An 18,737-nucleotide genomic window follows, 5' to 3' on the forward strand; every position below is an offset into this window, starting at 1 on the left:
TACTATTGTAATTAGTTAATAAGTAAAAAATACGTAAAGAGTATGGCTATTTATTTTATCTAGTATAATAATTTTAACTAGGTACAGTTAAATAACTTCATTAATGTAATATGTAGATTTAAAATTTGAAAATAACCAGTTTAAGTATGTATTTATTGTCATATACCTACGTACTTTCTCTTGTAAAATGTTGTAATGTTCTATAGTGTCATAACTATATTTACAAAATTTTATTTTTTTGTTTTATTTTAACGCTCCTTTCGTGGTCCTCAGTCAATTTTCTGGCAAGAAAATTGCAAATAAAAATAAATTCAATGAGTATACAACACTACGCTTATAACTATTAATGAGAATTGAGGAGGAAGACAAGTTCATGAGTTGTTATGGTAACTTGTCCTCATCAAAGGCTCAAAGCCGAAAAAACAGAACCCGCAAAAAATTTAGGTAAATAACAATCAGTAGGTAAAATCAAGGTAAAATTTAATCTATGAGTGTCGATGTTATTTACATGTGTCGGTGGTTATTTATTTACATAGAGTCAGGGAGGCCTTAAAGGACTTGAATCCATGGCCGTAAAAAAAAAAAAAAAAAAAAAAAAAAAAATAGAGTCAGGTTCAACCTTCTTATATTTGTTTATAATCAGTGTGAAAACGTGTTAAAAATGAAAATGTTAAACAAATCTTCTTAAAATTGACTCTTTTAAATCTTTTACAATACTTAGTATGTTCATATATAAAACACTTGCGTATTTATATTATGAAATTTTAGAAATATATAACTATGCCTCTTGTAAAGATTGACTATGTGGTGAGCTTCAGCAGTGAAGACCCGGTAAGTTAGTTGTTTTTTTTTTCATGATTAAACCGCTGAAACGATCCTGAAATTTCCTAATATTTTTCAAATAGGTTCGGGACAAGTAAACAAAGCTGTAGTCAGTAAGACGTTTAAAGTTTAAAAGTCCCTCCAAAACCGTGCAAGTGGCGCTCCGCGCTGGAACTTGCCAGATGCCAGTTGAATGACTGATGCAGCCTGATTCCTGAGGCCCTGTAGTGATGAAAGATATCACCTACCTAAACTTGAAGAAATTTAATTAGTCCACGATTGTTTCTTGGCTTCCTGTTGAGCTACCTGTTGTTCTAATATGGGCCATACATAATGTTACAATATGTTGGCAGGAGAACCCGGCCAGCAACCTGCTGTTACCAGATGTGAAGAGCAAGTGGCTCTGTAATGTAGGAGAATCTTCTTGCTCAGTTGTGTTGCAGTTGAAGAATGCTTGCAAGGTACTGTTTCACTCCTGTAGAAACATTATAAAAGAAGCAATAGATGGACGATAGTTTATGACGGTGGTATTTTTCTGTTGTCCATCTCTTGTCTCTTTTAAGAAGTATTGACTAATTAGCTGCCTGATTTTTTCGTCCATGTTTATTAGGGCTTTTTACAAATTCTGCTGGTTTTTCAGAGATAAAAAGGTAGCTCATGTTTCTCCTTTCAACTAACTCTGTGCCAAAAATAAGTTGGCAAAGTTTTTTTAGAAGATTCAATGTATTTAACCATAATATGGTGGTAGACATTTGAATTATGGAATGAATTCATATTCAAAACTTGTTTAACTCAAATAGATCTAATTTATAAGTACTTTGAAAACATGAAGTATGTTTGCTTGTTATACTACCACCATTTTGGAAGGCAGATTCTGCAGAGAAGAAGCCGGCATTTAAATAAATGATTTAATTTCAGATTGACTCAATAACAATTGGTGCCTTTCATGTCGCTCTGATAGAAGTGTTGGTGGGCTTGTCAGAGACTCCCAATGAACCTTTTCAGGTATTTAGCTCTATTGGCTTTTTAGCTGCTGCAACCAGTCATTTTATTCTTGAAACAAAACCTTTGTGTGGCTACTAAATATGTTATCTATTTCATAAATCTAAGGCACTAAGGTTTGAGGTAATTATATTTAGGTTTTGTTTCTGGAGAGAACATAATATATAGACATATCTATGTATAGCATAAATGATGCAAAGTCTCAGGGTTCAAATACCTCAATGGGTGTCCCACAAGGCTCGATTTTGGGTCCTTTTCTATTTTTAGTGTATATAAATGATCTACCGTACCATGTCAGTGGAACATGCGACATTGTATTGTTTGCAGATGATACATCTCTAATTTTTAAGACTGATAGGAGTAAAGATAACTCTGACGAAGTAAACCGTGTTATGTCGCATGTGTCGCACTGGTTTACAGTTAACAACTTACCTTTAAATGCAAAAAAAACAAAGTGTGTCGAATTTATCTTACCAAATGTAAAGAAAATTGATAAAAATATAATGATAAATGGTGAAACACTAAAAATAGAGACTTCCACAGTTTTTCTGGGCGTGACCTTGGATAATAAGCTACAGTGGGGTGCCCATATAGATTCACTAGCGGGTAAACTAAGCTCGGCTGCCTACGCAGTCAGAAAAATTAGACAGATTACTGATGTTGAAATAGCTAGGCTAGTTTATTTTGCGTACTTTCATAGTGTTATGTCCTATGGAATCTTGTTATGGGGTAAAGCAGCTGATATCGAAACTATATTTATATTGCAGAAAAGAGCTGTACGGTCAATATATAAACTTAAATCACGCGAATCCCTCCGTGAGAAGTTTAAAGAAATAGGCATACTTACTGTAGCTTCACAATATATTTATAACAATATAGTATTTGTAAGACAACATATTAGTCTTTATAAACAAAAAGTGGACATAAACAGTCGACTTACAAGAAATGTTCATAAATTAGTGTCATCTGCATATCGTCTGCGTAAGGAACAGGGATCATTTGTGGGATTGAGTATACGCTTTTATAATATGATTCCTAAGGTGATTTTGGACCTGCCAATGCACAAGTTTAAAGAATTTGTTAAAACACATTTATTACAGCGAGGTTACTATACAATTGATGAATTTTTTAATGACAAGGTTGCTTGGAAGCATCCGGCTCCGCTTTCAGCTCTCACAAGATAGAAAAATGAATGTTAAAATGCAAAATTTAAATTGTTGATGTTGGAAAAGAGCAACTGCTGAGTTTCTTGCCGGCTTCTTCTCGGTAGAATCTGCCTTCCGAACCGGTGGTAGAATCACTACAAACAGACAGACTTGACGTTTCAAAAGTGCTTATATTAGGCCTACTTGAAATAAATGAATTTTGAATTTAGTACCTCATGTAGTACCTTGGATTCAAAAATCGAATTTTTTTCATTAAAATATGCATGATTTTGGCAGCATAAGTTCTCATTAGGAGATCAGGTCGCCTCGGCAGCTGTGTCAAACCATATTCCAAAAATTCAATTCTTATTTATTTCAAGTAGACCTTATATAAGCACTTTTGAAATGTCAAGTATGCCTGATTGTAGAGACTACCACTTGGGAAGGAAGATTCTACCAAGAAGAAGCTGGCAATAATCTCAATAGTTGCTCATTTCTAACATAATTTAACAATTATTGTTATATCTTGTGTGAGATGAAAGCACAGACTGCTTCAGCACCTTGCTTCCAAACAACTTTATCATTATTTCATCAAAAGTATAGCAACTTCGACCTATTAAATATGTTTAGATACATTCTTTTAACCTCTGGAAAGTCAGTATCAATTTATAAAAGCTTAAGTACTTTTCTAAGACGAGAGTAGTAGTTGCATTATTTATTAAAATATCAACATTAAAAAACTATTGCATTTTTAGTGGGTACACCCTTGTACCTACATCACATTACATCCTTATGAAGGCTGAGAGAGGTTGAGAGAGGCTTAGACCGTCGTAGGCTCCCGATGATCGCACGCCGGTCGCGCTCGCAGGTGCTGGTGCCGAGCTGCGTGCTGCAGGCGCCGGGCGAGGCGCGGCGCGGCGCGCGGCCCGAGGTGGTGCGCTCGTTCGGCGCGGCGCAGCTGGCGGGCGCGGCCTCGCGGCGCTGGGACCGCGTGCGCCTCGTGTGCGCGCAGCCTTACAACAAGCACTGCAAGGTGCGTGTTAGGAAATAGGGAATTACAGCACTTTATCTATCATAAACCCGATGATTATATTAAATATATCAACAAACCATTGTTTGTATACTCATTGATAGTGTTTTGAAAATAGAATAATGGCCTTTCCTAGATTATCAAAGAAAAGTATAGGATTTATGGCGGGTGACCCGAGTTTGACAAGATCGATTGGTGGGAAAAAAAAGTTAAATAAGTGAGAAAAGAAAAGAATGGTGATAAAACGTTACTAATAACGTTACTAATAATTGAGAATAGATGATTTATAATGAAAACGATATACTTAATGAAATATGATTGTGGCGGAACAAGAGTCGTATATACTGGTGATGGAATTGAAATAAGTTGTTGTTGGTACTATGGTGGTACCCGATGTTGCATCAGATAAGTATTTCTCTTATATCCTTTGGGTTATTTAGGTATTATATATAGCATTATTTTATACAAACAGTATATGCAGTGGTGGTACTAACATACAAGCCGAAAATCCGGGCTTGCATTACAATAAATATCTCTTTTAAATTCCGATACGAAATTAACAAAATAATTAACACAATGTTTTAACTTTTGTTCAATAATGTAAATACTGTTTGTCTACGTTACTCTGCCAGGTAGACTCTGTGGTAGCAACCAGCCATGGGGCTTTTAATTTACTGCTTTCACTCATAGAAATTTCAATTTATGTAGCAGAGACGATCTAGATTATTTAATAATTTAGTATGGAGATCAAATGCCAGATTGCGAGTTGAAGTTAGTGAAGATGACCAGCGAGCGTATACGCGTAGCGTACAACTTCACGCGTGTTATTATTTGCGTTACAACTAGTTGACAGATTCATGATTATTGATTAGTAACTAGTTGAAGTTAATTATTGTTTTTCTGAGTTGAATAGTGGATTAAAGTAAATATTGCTTCTGTGGCGAAATTTTTTGTGTTCAAATTTTAGTAAGCGAACATAAGGTACACTATTTTAATATCTTAAAAAAAATACACCTCTTTACTTCACCGAAACCTACGCCAGTAGGAGAAATACTCAAGGTATTTCTCCTACAGCTTAATGGATCTGTAGAACTCTGTTTTATGCTCCCATTCTAATAAATTGTTTGTTGGTATTGCATATTTTTTTTCTGATGAAAAGAACGGTTGGAACGCGTCTGGTTATGACATAAATTACTAGGCATAATAAAAAGAGACCAGAATTTACAGAAACACTTGGAGAACAGCGCATAGAAACCTCTTTATCCAACCAATTATTAATCGAAATTTCCAATCATAATTTGCGTGTTGACCTTACCCGTAGTGTTTGCAAAGATTTGTTGATATTGTTTGTCATTTATCACAACAAGTATAATAATATAACAATAACAATAACATACTTTATTAGGCACAAAGAAACAAGTACAATTTTAATGGTATACAAAAAGGAAAATTAGTTATCTTATATATATATATATATATATATATATATATATATATAGTTATTATAAATTTTCAATACATATTTGAAAATTTAATGTATGTTTACAAAAATATATCAAAATTTAAAAGAAAATGTGATTGCAATAATTTGAACATTAGAAGCAAAAATAAATTTGCAGTGCAGTACACTAGACTACACAAAATAAGCAATTCATTTAAAGGAAATTGTATACAATTTTACAATAAATTACTGGGATGTCACTAAAAAAGTTCAAAAAGTTTGTATGACGCGAAAGCTTATAGAAAAGTCCTATTAAAGTATAAAGGATTACGTAAACGATAAAAAAGCTTGGTTGTTGGCTTGGCTTGAACAATTGCTCTAGCCAGGTTGCTTCTTAAATATTTTCTAATGACAATGTGAGATGGTGATAACAAAAAGAACACCCGGCTAAGTTTGTCGTGGGCTTCTTCTTAAACCAGGGCGCGTTTGGAACCCTCGTAGCTTTAGTTTTAAGTTTACGATTTTAGTTATCGCCATCACTACTCACATTTTGTGCATAATCATCGCATCAAAAGTGCCATCTATATGCCTATTTGAATAAAGAAATATTTGACTTTGACTTTAATAGATGGTTCCAAACTAACAATCTGGTCAAAAGTGTGAAAAATAAAGTAATTTTCATTAAACGATTGCTCCAGTTCGGCCTAGCGTTCGTGCACATCTCCAGCCCCGACGCCCGGCCCGCGCCGCTGCGGCTGGACGCCGAGGCGGGCTCGTCGGACGACGAGTTCCGGCCCGGCGAGCTGTTCGCGCGGCGCCGGCGCCCGCACGGCACAGGTGCGCCACCACGGCCCCGCCCGACACACCGACCACACACGCACGTATCTCTGCGCGATGCGGGACGGGATATTTATATCTAGCTTGTGCCTTGACTGTTTAGGATTTTAAATAATCGCGTAGGAACAGTTAATTTAACCAGACTTAAAATGTTGCAGCAATATCAATGTTAATTTTCTCAAGATCCGTTTCGCTGTTGAGCCGTTTAAAAATAACACTTTTTAATCATCCTCAAACTGTACGCCTGTGCATTTTCAGTTTACAAAGTTTCATATGTCCTTATTCTATTTTTGTGCCAAATTTCATAAAGATCGGCGAAGGTTGTATCAAACATACAACTTTTGCTCAGGAACATCGACTTTGGAACGCGGACCAATAGAGTTAGCGAGATAATGTTTAGTGAAGAGTGCAGAATTCTCTTAAATCAAATTGACGGCAGGCGAAGAATATACGACGCAAAAGAGAACGGTACATTCAGATAAATTTTGCAACTACAGTGTAGTATTTGCGTACGGTAGTGGATCAATAGTGTTTCGGGCGGGCATTTGTTTGGGAGCTCGCACAGACTTGGTAGTAATTGACAGAGGGAGTTTGACTGCAGACCGCTATATCAGAGAAGTTTTATTTTATTTATTAAGGCCCAAACAGTATACTTAATACTTAAAATTAGTACAAAGAAAATAACACATACACCAATTAAGTAGCCGCTAATAAATCTAACGAATACATTAAAATTGACAGCAAACTTATAACTTAATTATGAAACTTTAGAACATGGGCTCGAGAGAAAAAAACACATATTATTGACAGATAATGTAAATAATTCCACCCTTACCTTAATTAACCTTATTAACAATATCCATCAAAGTGGATATGTGAAAACATAAGTAGTACTTTTACGTAGAACAATTAGAAGTTACAATTTAGAATAAAGATGTTTTTTTAACTGAGCAAGAGTAAGATTAAATAAATCTAAATCCGAGAAATTATTATTATAGCTTTGAGTGGCTCTATAAATATAACTATTAAGAGCGTATTTTGATCTGACTAAGGGCAAAAAAATGGAGGGGATTTTCGCCTAGATATAATATTTTTTGGACAAACAAAACCAATTCTACTAAGTAGTTTTGGAATATCAATTTCATTCAATTTAGAAAAAAATGTCGTACCGTTTGCCCCATATATCGGTGAAGATTTTGTTTTTATGCAGGATAATGCTCGGCCGCATACCGCTTGAGTTATCTTAATGATATGAATATCACTGTTATGGAGTGGCCGGCGCGATCACCGGATATGAACCCAATAGAGTACGTTTGGGACTTGCTTAAAATAAAAGTTGAGTCCAGAATTGCAGCTCCTGCTAACGTGGGTGAACTGCGAATCGCGGAGCGCATTGAGGAATGGCGGAGACTATCCCAGGAGACCATCGATAACATCATTCTCAGTATGCCTAGACCGATGGAAACTTTAATAAAAGCATGTGCGATATAAGTCACCATTTTTCTAATTTAATTAATTGTTATTTTAATATTAATTTTCACTTTTCCCGGTTACATGAAAAGTTCCATAATGTACCATTTTTCACAAGTAGCCTTTACTCGCAAAATCTGTCCTTAATGTGATCTCATTTTAAGCAAAACAAATGAAACGTTCCGCTCAATATGCCGGTGTGTATATTTTGTATCTAGAATGTATTCCCGATAAGTTATTGGTAGATTGATAGTTCGGTCCGGGTATAGGAAGTCACAAGATATTTTCAGCACTGCCCGCAGATGCACAAATAAGACAGGCGTCTTCGCTAGCGCTGAAGAATATCGCCGACGAGTCCACCAAGCTCACCAAAACACCCATCCGCAAAACCAGCGGCAAGCGGCTCTCGAGCTGCGACGAGCGGACGGCCGACCGCAGCAAGCAGAGCTTGCTCTACACCGCCGACGACGCGCGACCCCACGCCAAGATCGACCGCCTCGTGCGACAGCACTACGACAGTCGCAACCGACCACACGCGGGGCCGCAGCACTGCGGGCGCGGCAGCACCAGTGCGGCCCGCGGTGACTCTCCCGATGGGGCAGACACTGACGCTCGCGGCGACAATGCCCCAAGTCTTGACGACTGTGAAACTAATGAAGCAAAAGATGCAGACAACAATAAGCTACCTGAAAAGACAGATACTGCTCGTGATCCGGAAAACGCAACGGCCGGCCACAAGAAACGGAAGAGATCTGAAGAAGGTAAGTTTTTATTTTTAATCCATTTCCAAAATGTTTTCCTGATGCAAAGTAATCATTCAAAGTAACTCTGGTTTATCCTATGAATATGTCCCTTTAGAACATTTTTTTTGTGGAGATACCCGACCTCAGAGTAGATAATGCTATTTATGTGAGATTTTTCGCACTAAAACCGCCTTGGTGACAATCCTCCCATATTTGGGAAATCACCTAAGAACGCACCGGTGCCTCCCTAGTACAACGTTGGTTAACGTCAAGAGCTCCCACTCTGGCCGACACGAGCCGATGCCCCTTCATCTGGGACTACTGATCAGACTGAGAGGACGGGGTGGTGATTGCCATTACCCCTAACCGGATTGGCTCTCTCTCTCGATCGCGCTCGGCATGGCCATGACCGTCTCGCAGAAGGAGGCCATCGCTCTTCATGCTCCATCCTTCATCCGCCAGCATTGTTGCTGTTACCGCTGAGGGAGAAAGGTCACCCCCAGCGTGGCTTAGTTCTTAAGCAGAGCACACCGCTAGGATATGTTGTGGTGTCTCCCGATTCCCCCCACAATGACATTTCGGAATCGCCTCGCGATCCCACACAGGTACTGCCATGCCCAGTGATTACCTGGTTCAGGTTTGTTGGTTGACCAAAATGGCAACCCGTAAATGGCTTCTGATCTCACTACTTCTGTGTAAAATTGTCGGACTTCTTACTTTGGAGGTTAGGCAGCAATCTGTGCATTGCACCTGCTACTTTTTGTATTCGGGTAACCGAGCGTTCGGAGTGTTCGAAACTAAAGTATTTGAGATGAATTCTCACTTGGACATCTGCATCACCAATCCGAATTGACTGCCTGGGTGGTTCCGAAAGCCTGGAAAGTGGATAATGCCTCGGTTTTAAGTCTTAAGTCCGTGGATTTTATTCCTTTTATTGATGAATTTGGAATGTTCCGAATTTACAATGCAAGGTGTGATTTAAATTTTGACTTCAATAATTGGTAACTTGGCATTGGTAACTTCTGTCTATTGCTACTCTTGACCAGCACGTTTATAGTGTCTTAATATGGATATCATATACCCATCTTTTTAGAGGGCGTTGCGTTATGCGTTTTTATCTTTAGAACACTATTGCGTTACGGTTCTCACTCAGTAGATGTTAGGTATGATTTAAGCAGTTGCTCACGATATATTTTGGATACTTCGATTCGGTCCTCGGTCTTTGCTCCCAATATTAATTCGCTATGTTTCACGCTATCATTTTTATGTTTTTTTCTAGTTACAAATTAATATCGATACCGATAAATGAAGACGGTTTGTTTTTATTTAAACTTTGTCATGAAAATTATAAATGCCGAAGTGTGAAATAGTTGGGCCGGAGAACGTACGCGTACACTTCGTTCCATACAAAGTGTTAGGTCGGGAAACTCGAGTGATGCGGGAAACACGGTCGCTGCAATGCCACTTCTGTATTCAAAAATGTTAGCGTGCCATCGCACACAAGCAAATCGGGGACATGTACATACAACACAAACGCAAAGGGGACGCAATAGGACAAGTATAATGAAGTTCCTCCGCAGCCGACCCCGAGTGCCCCGCGGGCGAGGCGCCGGCGGGCGAGGTGCTGGCGGGCGTGGTGCTGACCATGAGCGGCTACGTGAACCCGCGCCGCGCCGCGCTGCGCGACGCGGCGCTGCGCATGGGCGCGCGCTACCTGCGCGACTGGCGCCCCGACTGCACGCACCTCATGTGAGTAGCGGCGCCGGCGCGCGCGACTGGCGCCCCGACTGCACGCACCTCATGTGAGTAGCGGCGCCGGCGCGCGCGACTGGCGCCCCGACTGCACGCACCTCATGTGAGTAGCGGCGCCGGCGCGCGCGACTGGCGCCCCGACTGCACGCACCTCATGTGAGTAGCGGCGCCGGCGCGCGCGACTGGCGCCCCGACTGCACGCACCTCATGTGAGTAGCGGCGCCGGCGCGCGCGACTGGCGCCCCGACTGCACGCACCTCATGTGAGTAGCGGCGCCGGCGCGCGCGACTGGCGCCCCGACTGCACGCACCTCATGTGAGTAGCGGCGCCGGCGCGCGCGACTGGCGCCCCGACTGCACGCACCTCATGTGAGTAGCGGCGCCGGCGCGCGCGACTGGCGCCCCGACTGCACGCACCTCATGTGAGTAGCGGCGCCGGCGCGCGCGACTGGCGCCCCGACTGCACGCACCTCATGTGAGTAGCGGCGCCGGCGCGCGCGACTGGCGCCCCGACTGCACGCACCTCATGTGAGTAGCGGCGCCGGCGCGCGCGACTGGCGCCCCGACTGCACGCACCTCATGTGAGTAGCGGCGCCGGCGCGCGCGACTGGCGCCCCGACTGCACGCACCTCATGTGAGTAGCGGCGCCGGCGCGCGCGACTGGCGCCCCGACTGCACGCACCTCATGTGAGTAGCGGCGCCGGCGCGCGCGACTGGCGCCCCGACTGCACGCACCTCATGTGAGTAGCGGCGCCGGCGCGCGCGACTGGCGCCCCGACTGCACGCACCTCATGTGAGTAGCGGCGCCGGCGCGCGCGACTGGCGCCCCGACTGCACGCACCTCATGTGAGTAGCGGCGCCGGCGCGCGCGACTGGCGCCCCGACTGCACGTGCTAAAAATATAGATATGGAAGGCCCAGGTATACACTTATTCACTATAATACCCACAATGTTCAGGATGGCACTTAATCTTTCATTAATTAACAGTACTATTGAAGCTAAATACCTAGTTTCTTAGCAGTAATCATTTATTCTCATGACTATTATTCTTCCTTCCTATTAAAGTATTCATTTTATAAAAGAAATCTTTAAAGCCCACCAACCTGCTTTAGAGCAGTGTTGTGGGTCTGTACTCTATAAACCTGACTTCCCAAGGAGTGAAATAAAACAACTGGACTGACTCTAATACTGTATATTAGGCTTCTCTATAATTCATATTACTTGTTACCTTCAAATGACTCTACTACCAGTTCGGAATGCTGTCTTCGGCAGAGAAGACCACTGGCAAGAAACTCTACCGTTGCTCTTTTATTCAATCAATTAAAACAACTTATAAACACAATTACAACATCATCATTACAACGTCATATGTAATAACGCTAGGCCCTTTGATACAAGACATATTTTAAGACAGGTCAAACATAACTACTATTATCACTTATAACATCAAGACTTTTGGAACAAGTTGTTTGTATAGAGCAACCTCTGCTACATAAACTGTCGGTATAAAGTTATGCTAGGGCTCCATATATGATACCTAAATAAACCAAGGGATGAGATATACTTATCTGATGCAACATCAGGTACAACCATAGTACCAACAACTTTTAACGACTCCATCACCAGTACATACGACTTGTTTCGCCACAACAAGATTTCGTTAAGTGTATCGTTTCCATTATAAATCATCTCAACCCAATTTGTAACGTTCTATCCACAATACTTTACTTAATCTCCTTTTTTCAATTCATTACTTTAAATCCGTCCTAACTTTTTCTTTGCCGCCAATCTAACTTGTCAAACTCGCGTCTCCCGCCATAGATCCTATACTTTTATTTGACAGTCTACTAAAGTCCATTATTCTATTTTCAATACATTATCAATGAGTATACAAACTATTATTTGTTGATATATTTAATATAATCATCGGGTTTATCATAGATAAAGTGCTGTAATTCCCTATTTCCTAACACACGCACCTCATGTGAGTAGCGGCGCCGGCGCGCGCGACTGGCGCCCCGACTGCACGCACCTCATGTGAGTAGCGGCGCCGGCGCGCGCGACTGGCGCCCCGACTGCACGCACCTCATGTGAGTAGCGGCGCCGGCGCGCGCGACTGGCGCCCCGACTGCACGCACCTCATGTGAGTAGCGGCGCCGGCGCGCGCGACTGGCGCCCCGACTGCACGCACCTCATGTGAGTAGCGGCGCCGGCGCGCGCGACTGGCGCCCCGACTGCACGCACCTCATGTGAGTAGCGGCGCCGGCGCGCGCGACTGGCGCCCCGACTGCACGCACCTCATGTGAGTAGCGGCGCCGGCGCGCGCGACTGGCGCCCCGACTGCACGCACCTCATGTGAGTAGCGGCGCCGGCGCGCGCGACTGGCGCCCCGACTGCACGCACCTCATGTGAGTAGCGGCGCCGGCGCGCGCGACTGGCGCCCCGACTGCACGCACCTCATGTGAGTAGCGGCGCCGGCGCGCGCGCCCGCCCGCACGCACTACAGCGCCGCGGTGGGTTGCAGCTGCGCGTTCCCCGGCACGCCCAAGCTGCGCGCGCTGCGGGCGGCGGGCGCGCGCACGCGGCCCGTGCGCGCCGAGTGGCTGGAGCAGTGCGCGCGGCGGCGGCGCCGCCTGCCGTGGCGCCCGTTCGCCACCGAGCCGCAGCAGCGCCGCGCGCCGCCGACCGCCCACAGCAGCGGTATGGCTCTTGTCCCGGTAACATCTTCGAATAATCTGCCCAGAGTGGGGGCCGCGAGGGGCGGGGAGGGCGGGTCCCCTGGCCCCAGTTAAAAAAAAATTTTCGGTGCAGTCTGTGACTAGGTTAACATACAGACGACAGTGGATTCGTGTTCCAATCCAGGCTTCTAAAACTATACAAAATGTATAGTTTACATTTGCTAGTTTTCATTAGGGGTCCAAAGTACACGCACAAGGCAGACGATAATAGTAGATTATGCGACGATTTTTTAGAAATAGACATAGGTTATCAACGATTTTCATAACACATGCGAAGAAAAGTACAGCAAATAACTAAACCTTTGCAATTTTTCCTCTGTAAAAGTTTCGTAGGCCGCTTTCTAGATTTTAATTTAAATAAGTTATTCACTCACAATTTGTGCCCTCAATAACTATTCCCAGTGGAGCTAAATCTACTATAACCAATTTAAACAATTACACACCCATCTCAATCTTACCAGCTTTTAGTAAGATATTTGAAAAAATTATATAAAATCATCTATTATATCACTTTAATGTAAATAACTTACTACACCCTGAGCAGTATGGCTTTTAGTCGTAGCACAACTGACGCAGGCGCTAAACTTATAAAACATGTTTATGATGCCTGAGAATGTTCACAGAACGCCATGGGGCTGGCTTTATTCTGATGTATCTAAGCTTTTTAAGCTTTCGATTGTGTTGATCATAAAACCTTGCTTCTTAAACTAAGCCGCTATGGTATCAAAAACGTTGCACTAAATTTGGTTGCCTCTTATCTCAGCAATAAAACCCAAAGGGTTTTCATAAATGATGCAAAGTCTCAGGGTTCAAATAGCACAATGGGTGTCCCACAAGGCTCGATTTTGGGTACTTTTCTATTTTAGTGTATATAAATGATCTACCATACCATGCCAGTGAAACATGCGACATTGTATTGTTTGCAGATGATACATCTCTAATTTTTAAGACTGACAGGAATATACTTACTGTAGTGTAGCTTCTATTATATCAATATATTTATAATAATATAGTATTTGTAAGACAACATATTAATCTTTATAAACAAAAAGTGGATATAAACAGTCGACTTACAAGAAATGGTCATAAATTAGTGGCATCTGCATATCGTCTGCGAAAGGTATCGGGGTCATTTGTGGGATTGAGTATACGCTTTTATAATATGATTCCTAAGGTAATTTTGGGCCTACCAATGCATAAATTTAAAGAATATGTTAAAAAAAATTATTACAGCGAGGTTACTATACAATTGATGAATTTCTTAATGACAAGGTTACTTGGAAGCATCCGGCTCCGCTTTCATCCCTCACAAGATAGAAAAATGAATGTTAAAATGTAAATTGTTGATGTTGGAAAAGAGCAACTGCTGAGTTTCTTGCCGGCTTCTTCTTGGTAGAATCTGCCTTCCGAACCGGTGGTAGAGTCACTACAAACAGACAGACTTGACGTTTCAAAAGTGCTAATTAAAACCTACTTGAAATAAATAAATTTTGATTTTTTTTAATTTTGAAAACTAACTTTTTAAATTATTAATATTAGACCAAAATGCAAAAATATTAACTGCGGAAAATGGCGCGACGGTATTTTTTTCGCGTGCCAAGGTAAATTGATATACAGCTAGCACCGTTCGCTGCATACTAAAAATATAATTAGGGAATTTTTTCATATTTAAAACATAAAATATGAGTTGTAAATAATTTGATAAAAATAAACGTTTATTTTTTGAAAAGGTATAAATATTTGTTAATTTAAGGAAATGCCTACTATTTTTAAACCCCATTAAACCTCTATGTTAGAAAAAAAAAATCTCTATTACCCGTCTAAATCAAAAATGGTCAATGCCTTGGATTTGAGCTTTATGAAGAAGTAATAAGGTCCACGTTACGAGTGTGTTTGATGAAAAAACTATTACAAAACCTCAAGACCTATAATTAGAAAGCAGATTTCTCAAATTTATAGTTGAATTATTAAATAAGAATCGCAGTATTTTTGTTCCGTGTACTATATATAAAGTACATGTCAGAGGATTTTAAGTTATCCTTGTTTATATTATCTATACCTATAATAAAACTGTAACTGGAAGATTTCTGTACATTTAATATATTTTGAAAATTTTAAACGGGGGATGCTTCATATTCGATACTGAGTCCCTAAACTGATTTTATTTAATTTTTGTCTGTCTGTCTGTCCGGGCATCACGTGAAAACTACAGAAGGGATTTAAATAAAATTTTGCATAGTGGTAGCTGGTATTCCGGGTCAACATATAGGATACTATTGATCCCGATAAACAATAAGTTTCTACCGGGAAATGGGATGAAAAGTTTATCAATTTTACTTCATAGCTCCGTTAAATTTGAACCGATTTTAATAATTCTTTTTTTATTTTTTATTTGAAAGAGTATACTACCAAGCATGCACTGTCTAAGTTTAATGGAGATCTGATAAATATTGTCGGAGATAAAGGACATAACTCTTCACAGATAACAGCAAGTTGCACGGCATATAGGACAGCGATGAAATGCATGCGTACCATCCTACTTACATTATAAATGCGAAAGAAATAAAATAATATAAATATTTAAGCTTGATTATATTTCTGCAAATTTATTTTTAAGTTATTCGAATTGAACCTATCGCTTAGAAGTTTCGCGGCGACGACGGGTCGCTAATAACATATTTTGGAAATAAAACTGGACTTGGTAGGTAGCGCGGCAATTAAGTTTCTAGGTTTTTTTAAATATATTAAAACGATTTGGTGCAGACGAAGTTGTGCGGGTCAGCTAGTATTTAATAAATGTATAGACTGTAGTGTGTTTCCCGACTTAATGAAACATAGTAAAATAGATCGTTCCTTTGTTTAAATCGGGTAGTACTCCTGACCCCACTAACTTTAGACCAATATCAGTACTACCCACTTTCAGTAAAAATTTTAAAAAACTTATTTTAAATCAGTTACTTTCCTATTTTCATAAGTATGATTTACTCCACGTTAAACAATTTGGTTTTACACGGGGTCGGTCGACTATCGAACTACTGTTGAGCTAATACAAAATATATTTGAAGCCTGGGAGGAGTCTCGTGATGCACTTGGTGTTTTCTGTGACTTGTCTAAGGCGTTTGATTGTATTCTACATGAAACGTTAGTCAGAAAGCTACACCACTATGGAATTCAGGGTGTAGTTCTCGACTTGATTAGTTACTATTTGCGCGATAGGGTTCAATGGTAGACGTTAATGGAAAACGGTATAATGGGTCATTTGTGATCATTGGTTTTCCCCAGGGTTCTATATTAGGACCTTTTCTATTCCTTATTTAAATTAATTACCTTCCTTACCTTGTTAAGGACAATCACGGGATAGTATTGTTTGCTGATGATACATCACTTATGTTCAAAATTAATAGACGTGAATTAGCTTTTGACGATGTAAACAACTCTCTCGCTAAAGTAGAACAATGGTTTGAAGAATGGTTAGAAAATGTAAAAACCACTATACTACTTAATAATGAGGAATTGAATCCGGTGGATACTACAGTATTTCTAGGAATAACGTTAGATGTTAAACTTCAATCGGGCCCTCATGTAAATAATTTATCTAACAGGCTTCGGTGACAGGTCTAACAGCTTCTGCTGCCTATGTAGTAAAGAAGATCCGCCACCTGACAGTCACAGAAACTGCTAGGCTAGTCTATTTTAGTTACTTTTACAGCATTATGTCCTATGGAATTTTACTATGGGGTAATGCTGCTTATATTGGCATTATTTTGGTGCTGCAGAAGAAGGCTGTTCGTGCGATCTATAAAATGGGTCCGAGAGAGTCATTGAGAGATAAATTTATTGATGTTAAAATAATGACAGTCTATAGCCAATACATATTTAAAAATTTAATGTATGTTCACAAAAATATATCAAAATTTAAAAGAAAATATGAATGCAATCATTAGAACGTTAGAAGCAAAAATAAACTTGCAGTACAGTACACTAGACTACACAAAATAAGCAATTCATTTAAAGGAAACTGTACATAATTTTACAATAAATTACCGGTTGATATCTCGGGGATGTCACTAAAAAGTCCAAAGTTTGTATTAAGCGAAAGCTTATAAAAAAATCTTTTTATAGTATAAAGGATAACGTAAACGATAAAAAATCTTGGGTGTGAACAATTGCTCTAACCAGGTTGCTTCTTAAATATTTTTAATGACAATTTGAGCTGATGATAACAAGAAGAACACCCGGCTAAGTTTGTTGTGGGCTTCTTCTTAGACCAGGGCGCGTTTGGAACCCTCGTGGCTTTAGATTTAAGTTTACGATTCTAGTTATCGCCATCACTACTCACTGCTATGTACACATTTTGTATATAATCAACGCATCCAAAGTGAATATTTGAATAAAAAATATTTGACTTGGACTTTGATATAGGCACCTGAACGCAGTATACCTATTATGCTCTTTTTTATGATTTGTTCGAAAACAAACTACTTGAATAACGAGTTGTCCATACATGTACGTCTCCCCAGGTCAGAATTTTAACTAGATATAGCTCAATCTGGTTAAATACGTTCTAATATCAATAGTGATACAAGTTTCTGTGATATATACAAATATCTAAGTTTGTACATAATATGTGTCCTGGTACTACCTGGTATTACTAGGTAGTGTTGTTATTTTTTAGGAAAGCCTTACCTGCTTCCAGACGGCGACACGGATGACGAAATAGAAAAAGCCCTCCAACAGCAGGACAAGAAACAACGACGCGGCTCGACCGCCTCCCCTCCCCGCCCCGCGCCCGCCGCCTCCCCCGCGCCAGTCGGCCTGGACGCGTCCGGCGACTCGGACGTGGCCTTCGTGTGCGACGAGCGCCTGCGCGCGCACATCACGCTCCACTCGGACGACGACGCCACGGACGAGGACGAGCGCGCGCCCGCGTCTGATTCCGACCACATCATCAAGGTGCCCTGGGTGGTTAACCCATTTCTCCTGCTCTTGCTCTGCCTATTTTTTTGTCATTTTTCAGGGAAATACGTATAAAAAAGTATCCAAATCACTATGGTTCTGTAAACGGTAATAGCATTCTTAATAATGAATCGTTCCGGTGGCCATCCGTGATCGTTGTCATCAGATCGCATCCGCAGGAGCTGCCGGCGCCGTGGGCGGGCCGCACCTTCGTGCTGTCGCGCGCCCTGCCGGCCGCGCGCGCCGCGCTGCTGGCGCGCTACGTGCGCGCGCACGCCGGCCTGGCGCTGCAGGTCTGAACACACGCTTACTCGCAAATAAGGCGCAATTATTGAAATCATGTAGCACCTAGTGACAGAACTTTCTTGTTTATACAAAATTATAGTTGTAGAATATACAATTTTTGAAATTTAAAGTTAAGGATATAGATACCCTAACGTTCGGTGCGGCACCGCCGGTGCGGCCGTAGCGAGCAGTGTGCGTCAGTGGCTTTGTGCGCAGGAGGCGGAGGCGCCGCCGGACTGCGGCGTGGACTTCGTGGTGGCGGAGGCGGGCGCGGGGGCGGAGGCGGGGGCGGAGGCGGGCGCGTGGGCGGGCGCGCGGCGCGTGCGGCCCGCCTGGCTGTGGCGCGCGCTGGCCCGCCGTGTTGCCCGCTGACTCCACTGCGCCGTAACATTTCCGACATATGCGACATTTCCACCGACGTTTACTTCTACGATCGCGTGAAACTCGCGAACGCTTCTTGAATTGAGGTTAAACAGTGAACCTAATTTTCTTTACTTCTATACTACTGATTTATAAT

At 41.5% G+C, this 18,737-nt stretch overlaps 1 protein-coding gene across 1 annotated transcript; it reads left to right on the forward strand.

Moving 5' to 3' along the window:
* The first annotated feature begins 628 nt into the window (after nt 1–628).
* On the forward strand, nt 629–18,592 carry LOC120631811 (DNA repair protein XRCC1). Its single transcript, XM_039901492.1, has 11 exons — nt 629–831; nt 1,176–1,283; nt 1,741–1,827; nt 3,838–4,002; nt 6,139–6,277; nt 8,050–8,508; nt 10,071–10,239; nt 12,766–12,941; nt 17,676–17,932; nt 18,115–18,228; nt 18,437–18,592. The coding sequence occupies exons 1-11, from the start codon at nt 781–783 to the stop codon at nt 18,590–18,592; spliced, it is 1,881 nt and encodes a 626-aa protein (XP_039757426.1). The 5' UTR covers nt 629–780.
* The last annotated feature ends 145 nt before the right edge of the window (nt 18,593–18,737 follow it).

Source organism: Pararge aegeria, chromosome 18 (assembly GCF_905163445.1).
Source record: "Pararge aegeria chromosome 18, ilParAegt1.1, whole genome shotgun sequence".
Lineage (NCBI taxonomy): Eukaryota > Metazoa > Arthropoda > Insecta > Lepidoptera > Nymphalidae > Pararge > Pararge aegeria.

Excerpts from the sequence above, each read along its gene's own strand:
- LOC120631811 (XM_039901492.1), top strand. The coding sequence starts at position 781 with ATGCCTCTTGTAAAGATTGACTATGTGGTGAGCTTCAGCAGTGAAGAC. Across the intron at positions 12,942-17,675 it reads GCCGACCGCCCACAGCAGCG|ACGGCGACACGGATGACGAA; the intron begins GTATGGCTCTTG and ends ACCTGCTTCCAG. Across the intron at positions 17,933-18,114 it reads ATTCCGACCACATCATCAAG|GAGCTGCCGGCGCCGTGGGC; the intron begins GTGCCCTGGGTG and ends TCGCATCCGCAG.